This window comes from Ornithorhynchus anatinus, chromosome 17 (genome assembly GCF_004115215.2).
Source record: "Ornithorhynchus anatinus isolate Pmale09 chromosome 17, mOrnAna1.pri.v4, whole genome shotgun sequence".
Classification (NCBI taxonomy): domain Eukaryota; kingdom Metazoa; phylum Chordata; class Mammalia; order Monotremata; family Ornithorhynchidae; genus Ornithorhynchus; species Ornithorhynchus anatinus.
Genome location: NC_041744.1, coordinates 7153230 through 7174498, shown reverse-complemented (window position 1 = coordinate 7174498; position 21269 = coordinate 7153230). Strand labels below are relative to the sequence as shown.

Here is a 21269-nt window from a genome sequence, read left to right as displayed (position 1 = left end):
TGACTCCCAAGCCCGTGCTCTTTCCACTAAGCCACGCTGCTTCTCGTGCTGTGGGGTAGTATGGAGTGAATATTAAGTGTCTAAGGGATACTGATGCAAGTGCCTAGGAGAGAGAGATGGGAGGTCCAATAGGAGGACTGAGAGCTTAGGCAGGGAAGGTCTTTTGTAGGAGATGTGATTTCACTAGGGCTTTGATGGTGGGGAGAATGGTGGTCTGTTGGATATAAAGTGGGAGGGAGCTCCAGGCCAGAGGGAGAGCTTGGGCAAGGGGTTGGTGGTGAGACAGATGACACTGATGTATAGTGAGTAGGTTGGTGTGAGAGGAGCGGAGTGTGAGGGTTGCGTTGTAATAGGAGATCAGTGAGGTAAAGTAGGTGGGGGAGAGCTGATTGAGTACTTTAAAGCTGGTGGCAAGGAGGATTTCTTCAGTGCAGAGATGGATGGGCAACCACTGGAGGATTTGGGGAGATATGGATGAAAGTTTTTTAAAACAAAAGATCCAGGCAGCAGAATGTAGTATGGACTGGAGTGGGGAGACACAGAGGCAGTAAGGTCAGTGAGGAGGCTGATGCAATAGTCAAGGCAGGATAGGATAAGTGCTTGAGTCAGCATGGCAGCAGTTTGGGTGGATTCTAGAGATTTTATGACTGCATATCTTACAGGATTTTGTGAGAGATTGAATGTGCGAGTTGAATGAGAGAGATGAGATGAGGATAATGCCAAGGTTATGGGTTTGTGAGATAGGGAGAATGATGGTGCTATCTACAGTGATGGGAAAGTCATGGAGAGGACAGGATTTGAGTGGGAAGATGAGTAGTTAGGTTTTGGACATGTTAAATTGGAGGCGTCGGTGGGACAATCAAGTAGAGATGTCCTAAAGTCAGGAGGAAATGAGAGGCTGTAGAGAAGGAGCGAGGTCAGTGCTGGAGAAGGAGATTTGGGAATCATCCATTTAAAGATGGTAGTTGAAGTGGGAGAGTGAATGAGTTTGCCAATGGAGTGGAGGTAGATGGAGAAGTTGACCTAGAACTGAACCTAAGAATGATGGAAACCAGCTGAAGAATTCTAAAGACTAGTGGACCCAGTCTCAAACTGGACCTACAAGTCAGAGCCTTGAGCCCAGCCTCCCTTCTGAGGGAAATGAAGCTTTTGAGAGTTTTTTTATAAGGTCAGTGGTGCCCAGGTCAGCTAATGGAACTGTATGCATATGGTTACAAAAGTGAGCAAGTTAAGGAGTTGTCCTCAAAGAAACCTACAGTCTAATGGGGGAAATAGGACAGGTATACAAATGAACATATGCAATAAACAGAAACAAAAAATATATCAAATCAGAGCACTATCAACAGAAGCATAGAAACAAAAATGGCAGCCAGATAGATGAAAGTGCTAAAAAGTGGCTAAAGGAATTGAAGTGATCAGAGAAAGACTAGACATACCTGAGAAGACTTCAAAGAGGAAGAAGAGCACGTAAAAACACTCCATCACCTTCCCTCCTCTTCCCTCACATCGTTACTCTCCTACTATAACCCAGCCCGCACACTTCACTCTTCTAATGCCAAGCTACTCACTGTACCTCAATCTCGTCTACCTTGCCACCGACCACTCAACCACGTCCTGCTTCTGTCCTGGAATGCCCTCCCTTCTCATAACCGAGAGATAATAACTCTTCCCACCTTCAAAGCCTTACTGAAGGCACATCTCCTCCAAGAGGCCTTCCCAGATTAAGCTCTCATTTCCTCTTTTCCCACTCCCTTCTTCATTGCTCTGACTTGCTCCTTTTATTCACTACCCCAGCCCAGCCCAGCCTCACAGCACTTGTGATTTTTTTTGTTTATATTTTTTTTGTTTATATTAAGGTCTGTCTCCTCCTCTAGACTGTAAGCTCAATATGGGCAGGCAATGTGTCTGTTTATTGTTATATTGTACTCTCCCAGGTGCTTAGTAAAAATAACTGTAGTATTTGTTAAGTGCTTACTATGTGCCAGGCATTGTACTAAGCACTGGGGTGGATACAAGCAAATTGGGTCAGTCAATGCTTTACACACAGTAAGTGCTCAATAAATATGACTGATTGAATGAATAATAATACCATAATTGTGGTATTGTTAAGTGATTTCTAGATGCCGAGCTCTGTAGTAAGCACTGGGGAAGGTACAAGAGAACCTTGTTGGGCACAGTCCCTCTCCCACATGGGGTTTTCAATCTAAGTAGATGGGAGAAAAGATAATGAGTCCCCACTTACAGATGAGGAAACTGAGGCTTAGAGAAATAAAGTGATTTGCCCAGGGTTGTAGAACAAGGATTCAAATCCAGGTCCTCTGGTTCCCAGGCTTGTGTTCTTTCCACTAGACCACCCTGCTTCTCAAGTAGCCTGGTCTAAATATGCTGATGGGACTTGTGGTGGTCCCTGGCCTGCAAGACAGTGGTCAGTGCTGGTGAGGAGACCCACTGCACTTGACTCCTCTGCAGCCCATCCACCAATCAGCAAAAGAGCACTATGCGCAAATCCACCCCACCTAAATACAAGAGTTGCCCCTGACATAGGGGATAGTCAAGCATTGGTTTTCAAGCCTAGATTTGGTTTTGGTTTTTCTGAGGTAGAACCCAGAACTCTAGCCTTGTTACTGCACTGGAATAGGCAGATGGGTTGATGAGATGAGTTCCCTAAACTACATCTTCTAAATGCTGAAAGGGGACCCTACAGATTCCTAGGTGTCTTTCCCTGAGAGGAAAAGTCTTCTCTAGTGGCCTCCCTTTCCCTCTCCTGCCCCCACTGGTCCAAGGCCCACTGGACTTTTGCCATCCACGGAGGGGATTGTGAGACTGTAAGTTCATTGTGAGCAGGAAACGTGTCTACCAACTCTGTTTTTTTAATGGTATTTGTTAAGTGCTTAGTATGTGCCAGGCACTGGTCTATACACTGGGGTAGATACAGGCTAATCAGGTTGGACACAATCCTTCCCACATGGGGCTCACAGTCTTAATCCCTATTTTACAGATGAGGTAACTGAGGCATAGAGGCACAGTGACTTGCCCAAGGTCACACAGCAGACAACTGGCCGATCAGGGATTATAGTCCAGGTCCTTCTGATTTCCAGACCCATGCTCTACCCACTAGGCCATACTCTGTTACATTGTTCTCTCCCAAGTGCTTAGTACAGTGCTCTGTACATAGCAAGCACTCAACAAACACCATTGATTGATTGATTAAGCAAGTAAAAAATAGGTAAGTGATAGCCTTTACAATAGTTGAGAGGACAAAACCCAACACCTTCTCCCAGATCCCAAGACACCTGATTCCAGGCGCAAGATTCTAGCAGTACTTTCCTCCTCCAGCCTCCCTAAGAAAGTCTGCCCGTAAGTGACTTGAAGTCAGGGAGAATATATCTTGCTTCTTTCAAACTTTCCTAAGCGATTAGCGTGCTGTGTTGCATACAGTAGATGTTCAGTAAATACCATTACTACCCTTAATGATTGGGATTGCTTTCCACTTGTAGGGTGTTTGAGGGCTCGGAAGATTTAGCGAGCTGGAGCCGCACTTTGTAGAGCTGCACCCAGTGGGTTTGTGTAGGTGAGGAGACGTCTGTTTCCCCCTGCCTTGCCTTGGCAGTGAAGAGGGGCTGCGGTTTGAGCGGTTCGTAATGTTGGCGGCTGCAGGAGGCCACCCAGCCTGACATTCGTTGCTTTCAGGTGTCACCAAATTTATTCAAGGGCTCCGTAGTTGTGAGCATTTTTACATTCTCTTTAGACGTGTGGTTTTTGTGGCAAAAATGACTCATGGTGTCTGTTGGATTTAACATGCTACCTCTGAAGCGATGGAATCTCCAGCATGGTGGGTGCCACTGACCCTCTTCTCTTGTGTCCTCGGTTCGTGGTTCTCCAAGAATTCAGGTCTGATAGCTCATTAGGTCAGGTCTGTGTGTATAGATCCTACTAGTATAGTTCTCAATCGTTAATCGATCGATCATATTTATCGAGTGCTTACTACACTTTTCTAAGCACTTGGGAGAGTACAACATAACAGAATTTGACGACAGGTTTCCTGCCCAAACCTTGCCTTGCAGGGATGAATGTAGGATTATTTCCAGAGCCCTCCATCTTCATGAAGAGCAGCTCCTTGCCTGACATTAGCCATTTTTCTCAGTCACTTGTCAGAAGAGTGATCTGACATCCAGTTTTTAGTTGGTCAATCCCCTGACAGAACAAATAGGGCACCAGATACCTATAGGTTGGTATTTTCATTCATTCATTCAATCATATTTATCGAGCGCTTACTGTGTGCAGAGCACTGTACTAAGTGCTTGGAAAGTACAATTCAGCAATAAAGAGAGACCATCCCTGCCCACAATGGGCTTACAGTCTAGAAGGGTGGAGACAGACAGCAAAACAAGTAAACAAGTAATTTTCATAGTCCTTCCTTCCGACACCTCAGCACCTTCTGCTGAGTTTCGTGGCATGGCAGTGGTTCCAACATTCAGAGGGGCTTGGAAGGGAAAGGCAAAGGCTGTGGATAAGTGGGGGGACAGGGTTCTCCCTGGAACAATGTTCTAGAATCAGATGGCCTCAGATGGGCTTCTGCAATATGGCGGCTATGACATCATTTATTATGCTTCATGCTGGTCAGAGCACACATTTTGTCACGTGCTTATCCTTTACATGGTACTGTGAGGACTATCTGGGGATAACCTATCAGCCATGCCCACCGTTAGTTTCCTGTATCAGTGGAGTCTGTTAAAAAATTGCTTCTTTGATTCTCTCCACAAAAAAGCTGGTAATTATACCGACCCTTGAAAATGGCTGCCTAAGTCATCTTGACCAAGTGCAAGGCTAGAGTTATTTGTCAGAGGCACTTGGGGCACCTCCACCTTTAAATATTATTATATATTATGTATTCATACAACAGTATATATAATATTATTATGCTGCAATAACATTAAATATTATATTATCCATATTATATATTACATATTACAGCCCTCTAGACTCTAAGCCAGTTACAGGCAGGTAACGTGTCTGCTAATTCTGTTGTATTTGCATAGTATAGTGTTCTGCACTTAGTAAGTAATAATGTTGGTATTTGTTAAGCGCTTACTATGTGCAGAGCACTGTTCTAAACGCTGGGGTAGACACAGGGGAATCAGGTTGTCCCACGTGGGGCTCACAGTCTTCATCCCCATTTTACAGATGAAGGAACTGAGGCACAGAGAAGTTAAGTGACTTGCCCACAGTCACACAGCTGACAAGTGGCAGAGCTGGGATTTGAACTCATGACCTCTGACTCCAAAGCCCATGCTCTTTCCACTGGTACTCAGTAAATACAATTGATTGATTAAAGAATTCTAAAATTCCACCTCAACAGTGTTTTCTCCAATTAGCCATTAAGTAGTGGAATTGACTGGAGAGCTGTCCTACTTATCAACAAATGGCACTGGAGAGAGAACCCATGCCTGCAGACAGACTTTGTTTTCATACTTAGCAAAATGTGCCAGACAATTTCCATTTAATAGACTCTTTCTTGCTGTCCCACATTTTGGCCTCTGTCTACAATGAGCTCCCAGAAGTCAAGGTCTGGAGCCACAGGAAACCTTAGTAAAAGATGAAAAGCAGGCTAAATAAGTAACCACCTGGACTGTAAGCTCGCTGTGAGAAGGGAATGTGTCCGTATATTGTTATTTTGTACTCTCCCAAGTGCTTAGTACAGTGCTCTGCACACAGTAATCCCTCAGTAAATATGATTAATTGATTGATTGATTGGCCTGGAAAAAGTACACCCTCTGGGTGCCCCCCACAAGCAGTGACAGGAAGTTGGGAGGCCACCAACGGCCCCACATTTGGGCAGGAAGGGGCAGAGTGTGAGGCGGTGAAAGGTGGTTTAAGGGCTAGCAGGATCTCAGGAAAGAGCCGCCATCTCCCCCATATTATGTACATCCTGAGGAATATGATGATGATAATGGTATTTGTTAAGCACTTACTATGTCAAGCACTGTTCTAAGAGCTGGGGTAGACACAAACTAATTAGGTTGGTTACAATCCCTGTCCCACCTGGGGTTCATAGTCTCAATCCCCATTTTACAGATGAGATAACTGAGGCACAGAGAAGTGTAGTAATTTGCCCAAGGTAACTACAGCAGGCAAGTGGCAAAGCTGGGATTAGAATCCAGGTCCTTCTGACTCCCAGTCACTGGGAGGGTGCTTGTGGAGGTTCAGGGAACAATTGGAAGCCACTTAAGTTCACTCAGGCTGCCTTTAGTGTATAGAACATGAACTTTCCACAACTTTTAGCCTCGGGTACTGCACAAAGTAAGTGTTCAATAAATCCAATGATTGCTTAGAAACTTCAGCCCTGCTCTAGGAACTCACATACAGTCAGTCATGATATCAGAGGGGTGGTTTTCTTGAGGAAACAGGTGTTGCAGTATTCAAGTCTGTCACATGCAACCACAGACTCTTCTCTTTACCTCTTTCTCTCATATGCTGCCTTGTTGTTTAGAAAGAGCTCAGAGAGCCCTCCTTCTTCAACCCCACGATCACTGACTCCAAAGATTTCATGTTCCTCTTCTTGAGGGAGTGTGTTTCCTGTGCACCCTTCACCTTGGGCTTGATCCTCAGCCCATTTCTCTGGATGAATTTCCTTGCTGTTTCATCGGTTAAACACCGATGTTTAACGTTGAACTTTCTCTTCTCTTCCCTCTCCTTCATCTGCCTGCATCCCTAAATCCTAGTGAGTTTTAGTAATAATAATAATAATAGTATTCGTTAAGTGCTTACTATGTGCCAAGCACTTTTATAAGCACTGGGGTAGATACAAGATTATCAGGCTGTCCCACATGGGGCTCCCAGTCTTAATCTCCATTTTACAGATGAAGTAACTGAGGCACAGAGAAGTTAAGTGACTTGCCCAAAGTCACACAGGTGACATATGGCAGAGATGGGATTAGAACCCACGACCTCCGACTTCCAAACCCATGCTCTTTTCACTAAGCCACGCTGCTTCTCTAGCCAAGCTACAGGAGGTATGAAGAAGCCTGTCCACCTCTTGCTGGTGACTATCTGCCATTTCACTTCTAGTCACCTGACAAATGACTTTGGAGTACAGATAAGTGCAACCAGGCTTCACCAAACACCACCTTGTCTCCTGCCAAGCCATAAACAAATCATTCAACCGGTCAGAATGGAAAGGGAGGCAGCATCAACTTGCAAGTGGGACAATTAGGGTGACCACGAAGACATCAGTGGAGACTGAACACCCAGGCCCCTGTGATGACATGCGAAGCAGTTTGCACAACATAATGACGTCATGCGAAATATATTAATGGAAGTCCACTTGAACCTAGATCATTTCTCCAAGGGGTCCCCTGATGACTCCCTTGTTCTAGATTTTCTGTGTTCACTTCCAGGTCTGTGATCTAGAAGTGAGCATCACAAGTGTAGTGGCCAAGCACTAAAAATAAAAATCTTGGACAAAAAAGTCATCTAGGGCCATAGCTGTTTTAAATAGGGGATGATAGATCAGCTGGAAACAAGATTGCCCTGGATAAAACCAGACAAATGTCCAGCATATGAGCCAGTGGTGCCTATGACATGCCCACTTTCATTTTAGCTAATTTTTGTCTGGTTTGCTTTCTCCAAACTCCTTGAAGCAAGTTATCTACACCCTCTACTTCCATTTCCACTCCTCCAATTCTCTCCCTGAGCTCCTCCAATCTGGTTTTTGCCCCCTTCACTCCATGGAAACTGTCCTTTCTAAAATGACTATTGATATTCTAATGATGTTCTTCTTGCCAAATCCAATGGCCTTGACTCCATCCTAATCCTCCTTATTCTTTCAGCTGCGTTCGACATTCTTCTCCTTGAAATTTTATCTAACACTGGCTCCACTCACATTTTCCTCTCCTGATTCTCCTCCTGTCTCTCTGACTACTCCTTTATTTTTTATGGTATTTGTTAAGCGCTATGTGCTAGACATTGTACTAAGTACTGGGTTAGATACACCATAATCGAGTTGGACACAATCCCTGTTCCAAATAGGGCTCCCAGTGTTAATCCCCATTTCACAGATGAGGATACGTGATGCACAGAAAATAATAATAATAGTTGTGGTATCTGTTAGGTGCCAGGCACTGTACTAAGCACTGGGGTGGATACAAGCAAATTGTGTTGGACCCAATCCCTGTCCCATATGAACCTCACAGTCTCAATATCCATTTTTCAAATGAGGTAACTGAGGTACAGAGAAGTAAAGCAATTTGCCCAATGTCACACAGCAGACAAGTGATGGATCCAGGACTAGAACCCAGGTTCTTTGATTCCCAGGCCTGTATTCTTTCCACTAGATCACACTGCCTCTCATGCTCTAGGGAGTTGTGCTGGTGCACAACAAGCCACTTGCCCACCTTGAGAATGGGAACAACTATCAGATTATCTGGGGTATTCAGGATTACACTATCGTTTCCAAAATATATTTACACTCCACTCCACTATGATGCTCTTCATTTAGCACTTTTTTAAAAAATGAATTATTAAGCACTTTCTATGTGTCAAGCACTGTTCTAAGAATGAGGTAGATACAGGTTAATCAAATCAGACACAGTTCCTGTCCCAAATGAGACCCACAGTTTAAGTAGGAGGGAGAACAAGTATTGATTCTCCATTTTGCAGTTGAGGAAACTGAGGCACTAGACAGTGTGTGCAAAATTTGGCCCAGACACCTTCCTCTTTCAGACTCTAGCTCCTTTCCCACATCCTCAACCTTTGAAGTACTTTGACAGCCTCAAATAGAAAAATTAAAAGCCCAATTCTACAGCTGGTTTTTCTCCAACTGGCAAGAGATTAATGATAGGTCTTTAGTGTGTTAGTACCAGGTGTCTTCTTGAAGAGTAAGATGAGCATGGCAATGCTTAGAAAATGAAATGCTTACTTGTGTATATATTATAAAACCCAGTTTGTAAGTTTTTATTATTGGATCATATTTACATTGCTACCTGGCCTTGGAATTATTTTTGTTTTTATTGCTTTTTAAGATGTGTGTTTATTGCTTTGGTTATTTTTGGAACTTCAGAATGCAGGGATGCACATAACATATTTTCTGTGGGAAATTCTATGTCATGAAGCTCTCTTCTGCTAAAACACTCTGTTTTCATGAAACGAGTCAAGAAGCCTAACTGGAAAGTCCCTTTATTTACTCCTGGTTCCTATGGAAGTGGACATTAAAAAGCAGTTTTCCCAATCTAGGTTTAGCTTAGCATGCGAGATGTAGTGGGTAAAGCACAGGTCTAGGAGTCAGAAGGTCATGGGTTCTAATCTCCGCTCTGCCTCTTGTCTGCTGTGTGACCTTTGGCAAGTCATTTCACTTCTCTGTGCCTCAGTTACCTTATCTGTAAAATGGGGATTGGGACTTTATCCTATTTGATTTGCTTGTATCCACCCCAGCTCTTAATATAGTGCCGGCACATAATATAAGCTTAACAAATACCATTATTATGATGATGATGAAATCACTCTTTTTCCCCTATTAGAAATATAACCACTATATTAGCACAATCCCCAAATTATAGAAGTCTGAAAGAAGATAATGGAAAGATCATGAGAAGGTGTTCAAATTCAGAAGATGCATGTCTTCTCGATATTCTATTTGCAGATATTTAATTTACAGAAAAACAATGTTGCCATTTTTTACAGCAATCATTTCCCTGAGGAGTTTCAATATTGACATCAACAAAAAGTGGATCACCTCTTCCACTCACTTTGTGTCTGAAGTCCTTATGCATTCTGAAAAAAGCCAAGAGGCCTGGTAAGTGCTGTGGAACTGGCCCAAGCCCAGAAATCTAATGTGGCCCTTTGTCCATTTTAATGCAGAGCAGTCCAGTTTTCCACTAATCTGTCCCTTGTTCATTTGAGGTGTCAGCCCCCTGGGGCCCCCAGCAAAGTTGAGGCTGGAGAGGAGGATATTACAATTTAGGCCCTGTGGATACTTGGGAGGGATGCTAGCTTTCCTGGCTGTGATGGGAGAACCTCTGAGGGCTGTGGACTTGAGAGAGATGGTATTTTTACCAAGCACTTCCGGGGCTCGGAAGTGGCTCACACTTTTAAGGGGCCCTGAAAGGGGAGTGTGACGACTCCAGTGTGAGTCAGGGGCAGATGGGCTTCCGCAAAGAGTTGCATAGGATGTCATTTTTCTATGCTGTGTGTGTCTGTGTTTGGCATCTGCGAGGGCTGTTGGTAGCCAACCTGGCACAGCTGACTCTAGAAGAGTACTGTTAGAGTCTAGATGAGGCCTGGCAGACTACTTGTCCGTGTTACTGAGCAGATTTCAAATTTACATTACTTTTATTCCCTTTCAGGCCCACCTCATTTAGTTTAAACCATGCCTGTGCAAGTCATTTCACAGTTCTTCATAATTAATTATTATTATTATTATTGTTATTATTGTTGATCCCCCTGCCTCATCAACATATTCTTTTGTTCCTTCTTCGAGTTTTAGTTCTGAAGAAGTTAAGGCTTTGCCAGATGGCTGAAGTGTAACAAATTGGTTACCTTTAAAGGTGTTACCTGACTCTCCCAAGGTTGGGCACTGTTCTTTTCAGTTGTTTAGCTCTGCCTCCACTTGAAGTTTGGTCCTGCCAACCCCGGTGGACAAGGACTCTCTTACCATTGGCCAGAAGAGACATCTGCCTTGAACTCACAGTCCCCAGAGGTTCCCCCATAACAGCCAGGGAGGCTCACATCCCTACCAAGTATCCCCAGCGCCTAGACTGTAATATCCTCCTCTCCACCCTCAACTTTGCTGGGTCCTCCAAGGTGCTGAATATTAGCTGTGGAACCAAGGGAGAGGGAAACACACACTAGGACTGTAAACTCTAGACTGAAATCTCAGCCTCTAGACTGTAAGCTTGTTGTGGGCAGTAAATGTGTCGGTTGATTGTTGTATTGTACTCTCTCAAGAGCTTAGTACAGTGCTCTGCACACAGTAAATTCTAGATAAGTACAATTGAATGAATGAATAGGAGGCAGGTTTTCAGGGAGGACAGAAGGAGATGAAATTTGGCTTTGGAGGACCCACCCGAACTCTGCCCTGGGCCTTTCGGAGCCTTAATCCAGCCCTGTACCCCTCCACTTAGATTGTAAACTCCACATGGAAACAAAACTTCATAATCTCTATGGCACCCAATTGGGGCTGTGCAACCCCACAGACACTTAGTCAAAATTGAGTGCGCGGCCGAGTTGGGGAAGAGGAAGAAAGAGTGGGTGGTAGAGGAAGAGGTCGGGAGACAGTTGTCATAGAAATGACCTGCTTGGTTGCTAGCAGGAACAGAGGTTCCCTCATGCACAGCAGACAGCAACAGTGGTTCTGCTTGAGCGTTGCTTCTCCCAGTTTTCCCAACCCTTTGCTCACTTCCTTTAGAGGATTTCCATCCAGGAATGTGACCCTGGCAATCAAAGATACCATCTACCTAGGTAACCGCAACACCCAAACAAGATCTCACAGTCTTTACCATGGACATATTTTAATTACAGGAGTAGTTAGTCAACCCATTTCCCCAGTGAACTGTTTCATGTTCTTCTTTGCCTCCACATCCAGTTTCTCCCGCTCCATAGGTTCGAGAACCCAAATAGGATAGCAATTATCATCTCTTAGGTCTGGGGTCCATTTGGGGGTGTAGCAATGACCCTTGAAAACCAGAAACAGAGAAGAACCTGTTCTCTGGGGGCGAGATGAGATCTGACTTAGTTTGCCATCTCTAACTCAGTTTATTTTTATATTTTTCATTGCTAGTCTCCTTATAACCAGTTCTCCAAGAAACAAAGTTGGGAGACTCTTCAAATGTTCTATCATCCGGGATAAGATCATCTGTGACTCTGTTTGTAAGTAGATCTCTGTCCCAGGGTGGGAGAGAAAATATAGAAAACAAGGCAGTGTTTGACTAATTAGGCCCTGAAAAGTAATTAATTATGGCATTTATTAAGTGCTTACTATGTGCCAAACATTGTGCTAAACATGCACTGTGCTAAGAACAGATCAGATGAAATTCCCTTGGGGTTCACAAACTAGTCGGGGATAACACTGTGGTCTAGTGGATAGAGCACAGTCCTGGGAGTCAGAAGGACCTGGGTTCTAATCCTGGCTCTGCCATTTATCTGCTATGTGACCTTGGGCAAGTCATTTTTTAGTTATTTGTGCCTCAGTTACTTCATCTGTAAAATGGGAATTGAGAATTTAAGTCTAATGTCAGACAGGGACTGTGCCCAACCTGATTTACTTGTATCCATGTCTGGCACATAGCAAGCCCTTAACAAATTCCACAGTTATTATTATTAGATGAAAACAAAGGTAACAATAGATTAAAAATAACAACTGGCAACAGAGTTAACAAAGCAAGACAATATCAAGACAAATAGAATGGCATAGTTGATAGAGCACGGGCCTTGGCGTCAGAAGGACCTGGGTTCTAATCCTGGCTCTGCCTCTTGTCTTCTGTGTGACCTGGGGCAAATCATTTAACTTCCCTGTGTCTCAGTAATCTCATTTGTAAAATGAGGATTAAGACTGGAAGTCCCAAGTGGGATAGGGACTGAGTCCAACCTGATTACCTTGTATCTACCCCAGCACTTAATACAGTGCCTGAGCCACTGTATCGTCGGTGAGATAGATGAGATTGTGAGGTTAGCATTAGAGGAACGAAGTGTGTGGGCTGGGTTTCCATAGGCGAGTAGCGAGGTGAGGTTGGAGGGGGCAAGGCAATTAAGTTCTTTAAAGGAGATTTGTTAAGTGCTTACTCTGTGCTAGGCACTGTACTAAGCACTGTGATAGATATTCCCTCTACTACCTCTAGACTGTAAGCTTGTGTGGGCAAGGAATGTTTCTGTTATACTGCTACATTGTACTCTTACAAGTGCTTAGTACAGTGCTCTGCAATTGATTGATAAATACAATTGATTGATTGATACAAGATTATCAGATTGGATCCACCCCCTATACCACATAGGGCTCACAGTCTTAATCTCCATTTTATAGATGAGGTAACTGGAGGCCCAAAGAAGTTAAATGACTTACCCAAGGTCACACAGCAGATGTTCAGCCACAGTCATTTACTGAAGGCTTCCTGCCTCAAGAGCACTGTTCTAGGTATTGAGGAGAATGACTCTATTATACTTTCCCAAGTGCTAGTACAGTGCTCTGCATACAGTAAGCCCTCAATAAATACGACTGACTGAATTAATGAATAAATAAACAAGTGCTGGGAGCTGGTTGCAGGGAACACAGAAAGTGGAAGACAACAGGACAACCACCCTTTCCCACTTATTGATTTAGCTTTCACCATTTCAGCACGTGTCCATGATGGAAGTCTTCAAGGGAGTGGACTCACCTTAGCTCGAAATTCCGAACAGATCTTGGTAAGTGTTTTGGTGGACTAAGATGTTGGCTGAGAAGCTCGAAGGGGTAGGACTTGTAAAAAAGCAAAATGGGAATTTCAGATAACCTAGGAGAATTCTTACTTTTGTTTGGCAGAAGAAACCATACTTAATGCATTGATGTACATATTTTCCACATTTGTGTATTAAAAGGAATCTAAGAATATGAAAACATAGGATATGCCATTCTGAATCAGATCAGTGATTCAGTCATACAGTCATCTATCTCCAGCAGGGGCAACAGACAGAACAGTGGGATGGGGGTTCTTTTTGACATTCATCACCATGACTGAGGGAAGAGGATCCAAGTTCCTTAACTTTTCCTTCTAACATTCCATTATGAACTTCTCCTCCATGAATTCACCCAATTCCTTCTAGAAACTGGAGCCAAACTGAACAGATATTTCTGGGACTGAGAAGAGACAGAGGTGGCTAAGGTCCTACTCTGGAATAATGGAAAAGTTGGGTTATAATAAGATGTCTCTGGGAAACTGGCTAATTCTTGATAGAGTCTAAGCTCCTGGTGGGAAGGGAATTTGTCTCTTTGTCATTTTGTATTTACCAAGGACCTAGTACAATAAACTGCACCAAGTAGGTGCTCAATAAATCCTGCTACTGCTATTACTATTTCTACTGTTACTCTTAATTCAACCCCTCACCACCCTCTCCCCCCGAACACACACTCAACAACAACAAAAAAATCTACTTTCGGGCCTGAATTATTCAACCTGAATGAAGGAGCTACTTGCCAATCTTCCTCCAATCTGTACTGTGTAGTCAATGGGAATTCCCAGTATCAGGAATAATCTCCCCAGTCTGGCAGGATCTTTTTGGGATACCAATTCCTCAACACTCAACCTCAGCAGGCAGTTGTCTTAAATGACAAATGGCTAGTAGGAACCCATGGCAGGCTTCACATCTCAGTCACATGCCAAACAAAGGGATGGCCAACTCATACAAACACCAGGAATGCATTCCAAGCTCCCCTTTTCCATGTTCAGTATCCCAACCAGGGTCTCTTTGCCCCATGGGAGGCTCCTGCTGACTGAATAGTTTCTGAGTTCCAGATTTGTAGCTTATCATTTCTCTCCCCTCCTCTTTCCCTTAGCTTTGTTCCCAGCTAAAATGGCGCAAACCTAGAAGTCTCACCCAAGAGCTGAATGGCAACTGTATCCTGTACACCGCAGACTTACAGGAGAAGGCCAGCTTCAATTTCTCCAGTATCGGTATAGGATGGGCAACATTAAGGACTTAGAACAGGACAGGGTTGGACTATCCCAGAGAGCATAAGGACATTTGCCCCGTGACATTTAGAGTAACCTCCATCTGTCTGGAAGAGGCAAGAGGTTGCTGCACTCCTCCCTCACTGTCCCTCACCAATACCTAGAAGTCTCTTCCTCGTCATCCATAGAAATCCAATCCCCAGAAATTCCACCCCAGGGAAGAAATAATAATAATGTTGGTATTTGTTAAGCACTTACTATGTGCAGAGCACTGTTCTAAGCACTGGGGTAGATACAGGGTAATCAGGTTGTCCCACGTGAGGCTCACAGTTAATCCCCATTTTCCAGATGAGGGAACTGAGGCACAGAGAAGTGAAGTGACTCGCCCACAGTCACACAGCTGACAAGTGGCAGAGCCGGGATTCGAACCCATGACCTCTGACTCCGAAGCCCAAGCTCTTTCCACTGAGCCACGCTGCTTCTCTAAGAGTAGCAGCGTGACATGGTTTGATATCCCCTAAGTTTCCTCCACTCCTTTGGATGTTCCAGGTTCCAATTTTTATATTCCTCAGTGTTTGGCATTAGAAAATTAATAGGCAGGGGAAGGCACCTCTGGCTTATTGGATTTAAGCCTAGAGTTGAGATTGCTCCTTTCTGATCTATAAAATCAATTGACAAATAAACAGAGCCTATTGTTGGCTTTGTTAAAGTTTTCTCTTCTTTCATTTTTGAAAAAAGATAATCTAGTTCAGGAAACTCAAGGTGAAAGTCATAACCACAGCAACAGCAACAACAACAACAACAAAAACAACAACAATAATGGTTTTGAACAAGAGATGGATGAAGACACAGGTAAGCACAACAGTTCTTGGGTAGGCGGCCCTGCTGTTGAAAATTAGTCATCTTCTGTTCTCCAAGAAATGGCTTCTGTTCCAGCTGAGTTCCAAGAGCTCCTCTAGAGATATACTTGCTATAGGTTCATCTTTTGCAGAAAGATCATGACTGGTGGGCATAAATTCTTGGTAAATCTTGGAATTCCAGAATTCCACCAAGGGGTTTGCAGACATTATTCAATGGATCATGGCTGTGGAATTCATTTCCATTCAACTGGCCTGGATTCTGTTTTGAGAGGTAACCATTCGGTGGAACACTGAAATGCCTTATTTGGTATTTACAGACGATCAGATGGAAAGCTTGACTGACATCAAAATATTAGTAGGATTAGTAAAAGCAAAAGAGTGGAGTTATCATTAAGCCAAGACCTATCTGGGGACGCTAAGGCTTATATCTAGGAATTGAAAGCCATTTCTCAGGTACTGAAGTTATCCTTGTGAACAGTAGGTTCCAGCTAAACTCTATTGTATTATATTGTACTCTCCCAATCAGTCAGTGGTATCTGTTGAACACTTACTTTAGGCAGAGCATCTGCCTAAAGCATCTGGGAAAGTACACTACAATGAATTTGGTAGAATCGTTAGCATTTGGTACAGTTCTCTGCACACACACACACACACACACAGAGTAAGTACTCAAATACCACTGAATGATTGATTGGTTAGCCCAAACCACCTACCCTTAGGTGGACTGGGCCAGGCAAGCTAGGAACACTTCCAGTGATCTCACTGATCTTTTTCCTAACATGTAGTTAGACTTTCTGGGTTCCATGCTAGTGGATATTCATCCTTGCTGAGAGTCCTGGACTTCCAAATCCTTTTCCCAATCTCCTGGTCTTTTGTTTGTTTGTTTATTTGTGTGTATGTGTGTTTGTGAACTGCAGGGACTGAGATTGCAATTGTCCTGGATGGATCAGGAAGCATTAACCCTGAAGACTTTGAAAAGGCCAAGGATTTCATTTTCAACATAATGACCCGGTTCTATAAAAAGTGCTTTGAGGTAATCGTTTCTTGCCTTTTGTTTACTTGCCCATTATTTACCTAACACTACAGAGACCACACAAGACTAACAATTTTATAAAGGATAGATGCTTCCAAAAACAAATTTTTCAGGCCTTTGATGATTTTGAATTTAAGGCAATCAGTTCTCTGATAGTGTGGGGGGCTATGTCCTTGTAGACTCCAGTGTTAAGGAAAACTCACAATTTTAGCATGCATTCCTTGACTGATGCAATAATTTTTTCCGTCGTTACATTGCACACCCCGCAGACAGACATATGTTGTGGAAATCCCCCCCTTAATTCTGATATAGTTATAATGCATTGGAAAAATACTTATTGTGAGAGAACTGACTATAAAAATGATTTTTGAAACTATATTGGAAAAAGTCATTTTTTTTTACGAAGTCCAGCCTGTTGCCCAGTTAAAGCCTTTTTCTTTTCTTTACTCATTCCACTCTTCTCCTATCCCCTCCCACCTTCTCCTCCTCCAACAACCCTTGACCTAATTTGCCAGCCCTTTCCTGAACCTCTTTTAAATCTCCATCTTATTGGTTCTCCACCCTGCACCCCAAAGCAGAACTCTGCTCCCCTCACCCTGCTAACCATCTGACATTTTTGCTTTAACTTTGTTCTGCCATGTCCTCACCTGCCCCTTCCAGTTTGTGCCAGCCTGCAAGGACTTCAGAGTTCTAGGGCAACAGCAAAATCTTCTCAGGCCCCTTCCCTCACCTGGTTCCATGTTGGATAAGGCATGGGCCTATAACTTGGAAGGTCCTGGATTCTAAGCCTGACTCTGCCACTTGTCTGCTGTGTCTTGGACAAATCACTTAACTTCTCTGTACCTCAGTTCCCTCATCTGTAAAATGGGGATTAAGACTGTGAGTCCTATGTGGGACAGGGACTGTGTCCAACCCAAATATATTGTCTCTACCCCAGCACTTAAACAGTGCCTGGCACATGGTAAACCCTTAACAAATACCACAATTATTATTATTGTTCAGGGGTCCATGACAGTGCAAGCTGGAAAAAAACAAACATTCAGCTATGAAGGGCAGGGGCAGCCAAAGGGTGGGGCTGATTACAGGTGCTGGGATGGCCAGGTTGAGCTTCGTCTGTTTGTAAGGAGTGTGAACTCAAGAAAAGAGTCATAAGGAACTGAAATGAAGCAATGGGGAGGAAAGAGGAAGGTGGATGGGGAAAGGAGTCTGGCAAGTGTGAAATTCCTTGAGTCATTGTGCTGGGTTAAAAGGAGGTTGCTCTGAAACTCTCTGCCTCCCACACAGAGCGGATTGGGAATCATCCAGGAGAGAGGACCCTCTGTCTGAAATTTACTATGGAAATACAATGGGAAAGGTTGTTGCACAAATCTAAAGTTCCCTTCAGCCCAGCTAGAATTGCAAAAACTTCCTAAAGAGCAACTGCAGCATTTCCTGTTCCTTGTTAATGTCTTATTTGCCCTGAACTGCTCTTGGGAATAATGGATGCTTCCTTTATTTTTATTTTTTTCCCCCCAGTGTGAGTTTGCCGTGGTGCAGTATGGTTCTGTCATTCAAACAGAATTTGATCTGTTAGCCAGCAGGGATGCTAATAGTTCCCTTCAAAAAGTTAAGAACATAAAACAAGTCGGAAATGTGACCAAAACAGCATCTGCGATCTACCATGTCCTGTAAGTAACACAGTGGACCTCTCAGTAATGTAAAACCACGGAAGCAAGTACTCTAAGAAAGTACCTACATCACAACAGCAAGAATGTTCAGATTAGATTTCTTTCTGCAATTGAATCCTAATCACCCCCTTCCCCATTTCTGCATGGGATTCCTCACTCCCTGCCAGACCCAGAGGGGGGCTGAGTTTTGTCCTTCTATTGAGGGCCAGTTATAGCTTAGGTCTGCGATTATCTCAGGAGATCACTAGAACTGCCAGTAAGATATTTTTCAGTCATCAAGTGTAGTCTTGCCAATGTACCCCTTGAATTTTTTCACACTGTTTATGGTTCAAGCAAACAACAAAGGAAATGAATGTGGTTTTCCATAGTCAAAGGCCCAATTTTTCAGTCTAAGATTTGAAAAAGGTCATAATCAAAACCTCCTAAGCCTTTTTTTCCTTTTCTTTCTTTCAAACAAATTTCATCAGTAAAGAAATCTTCAATGTAGAGAAAGGTTCTAGGAGGCAGAATTCCAAGATTATAATTGTGCTGACCGATGGGGATGTATTTCAAGATCCTAAGAATCTAGCCACTGTTATGAACTTACCTGAAATGAAGGGAATTGAGCGATTTGCCATTGGGGTAAGTTCTATGGATTGTACTTTCAGTCTCTGTATTTGCAAAATCATCATTTGCTTGACACAGCCCGGGGTAAAGGGAAACAAAAGTTCCTTCAAATGGAATCCTTTACTGTGAATCATTGTTTAATGAAAAATAACTTGGTCAAACTCAAAAATGTATCAGAACCCTATTTTATCCTACATCAGAATCTAGATTCAGTGGCTTGGACAGATGGGAGAAAATAAAATATAAGATGAAGCTGATAGAAAGATTAAGAATCTTATATTTTAATGTTCATATTTGAATTTTAGGAAACCAGAATATGCTGTGAGCAATTTCATGATCTTCACACATCAACCTCAATATTTACCGTCTACTCTGTGTAGAGCCTTGTACTCAGTACTTGGAATAGTGAAGTCTCTTGTCGATTGAGAACTGTCATGAAGAAACTGATTAGAATGATAGTAATTTGTGTAGCTCATGATCCCTGCCCTCAAGAGTTTACAATTTGGTCATTTTTGCAAGCAGCTGTACTCATAACATGATACAGAAACAAGCTCCTACGGTATTTTGTTTTCTCCTGAACATCTCTCACTGAGCTACACTCCCCCAGGCTAGCCCACTTACAGATTCCCCAAACTAAAAGTACTAATAATAATTATGGTATTTGTTAAGCACTTACTCTGTGCCAAGCACCGTTCTAAGGACTTGGGTAGATACAAGATAATCAGGTTGTCCCATGTGGGGCTCAATTTTACAAATGAGGTAACTGAAGCACAGAGAAGTTAAGTGGCTTGTCCAAAGTCACACAGCAGATAAGTGGCAGAGCCGGGATTAGAACCCACATCCTCTGATTCCCAAGCCTGTGCTCTTTCCACTAAGCCATTCAGCTTCTTATCACAACAGCCCAGGATCCCAGGAATGGGCCAGCCTAGAGCTGTTAAAATCAACAATATGTTCCATTTGCAGGTTTGGCCTCTATTAAAGATAGTATTAGAATCTCAATTGCCTAATTAAATTATAAAAAAACTTGCAGAAAAATTTTTACCTGTTCAGAGTGGGTTTTCTCTTCTTTATGTGACATCAACTAGAATATGAGACTTGAATAGGAGGAGTTTAAAGGGTTAGAAGGCAGTAGGTCTGAGATGAAGGCTAAGTCTATTCCTACTCTTCCAATGTGGCTTTCAGGGCCAGGGTTATCCAACAGAGAAGGTTCAAACTAAAGTAACCAAACATCCTGCATTGAGTGTGACACTTCCAAATTCCAGAGTCCTAGCTTGCTGCCTCCACAATGATTATGGAACTGCTTGAAGTCCCTCTTTCAGCTGGGTGACCAGCAGAGGAGATAAAAACATCTGTGGCAAAGTGGGGGTGCCACTTTGGGATCAATCACTGAATCATTTCCAGTTGCACTAGAAACCTCCTGTAATTAAGCAATCAATCGATGAGCACTGTGTTAAGTGCTTGGGAGAATACAACAGGGAAGGAGAGGAGAGGATTGCTCCCTGCAGGCATGCTCTCTGCTCTCAAGAAGCTTACAGTCTTGTGGTCTGTGGCTCTCCAGGCCCAGCGCAGACCCCATAGCTATGACTCCAGCATGTTGTCATGACTCAGGCATTTGGACCCCATAATTGCCGCTCAGGCAGCCCAGACCCCCAGCTGTGATTGTATCAAGAGACAGGACCATGAGGGAGCAAAATAGCTGGACAGTGTTGTCTGTGTTTTTGTGTCTGTTTACATATTTGTGGGTCTGTGTAAATATGTCGATGTAGGTGAATGCCCCTTCTATTATTTCTCTTTGTTACACCGCCTGTCCTTTCTTTTCTTTGTCACCTGTCCTTTTCAGCTTCCTCACTTTGTCCTTCCCACTCCTCTTCTTCCCTTTGGCTCCTTCCTCTCTGAACTCTGTCTCTCTTCACCTCTGCCTGTCTTACCTCTTGTGCTATCTCCCCCTCTTTCTTTTTCTCTTCCTTCCCCTCCCATCTGTCTGGCTGTTTGCATTATCTGCTTTATGGCCGCATCCCCCGTTTCACTTTGTGCCCCTGAAAATATAGTCGCTTTAGTTCAACCCTACCCCTGGCAAGCAGGCTGCTCAGATCAGATTGATTTTTAAAGAGTGCTTTCCTGGATTAAAAGAAAAGAAGTGTAAATAATTATAGGGACCCATTATTAACTAGGACCTGAAAGACCTCTATGAATTGAATGGTTTCCCTTCCTATGAACCTTGGTTTTTATTATATTTATTGCAGTTAAAAGTTCTATGTATGGCTGGAAGACAGTAAATGAAAAGGTCTCTCTAGAATGTAAGCTCATTATGGTCAGGGAATGTGTCTATCAACTCTACTATACTGTACTCTTTCAAGCGCCTAGTACAGTGTCCTGCATACAGTAGGCAATAAATATGATTGACTTATGAAGAGAAAGGGGTTAATGATTTCTCATCCTAGCAGATTTGTTGGCCATTTTATTCCACCAA

The 21269-nt window shown here is 43.3% G+C and overlaps 1 protein-coding gene across 1 annotated transcript in view; it reads left to right on the top strand.

Annotated features, from left to right (window-relative positions):
- Positions 1-9684: 9684 nt before the first annotated feature.
- Positions 9685-21269, top strand: part of ITGAE (integrin subunit alpha E) — a 41680-nt gene continuing 30095 nt past the window's right edge. The window contains 8 exon segments of the mRNA XM_039914535.1: positions 9685-9790; positions 11774-11862; positions 13325-13392; positions 14519-14636; positions 15372-15485; positions 16411-16526; positions 18042-18193; positions 18661-18814. Coding sequence (XP_039770469.1) covers positions 9762-9790; positions 11774-11862; positions 13325-13392; positions 14519-14636; positions 15372-15485; positions 16411-16526; positions 18042-18193; positions 18661-18814 — 840 coding nt within the window. The 5' untranslated portion in view covers positions 9685-9761.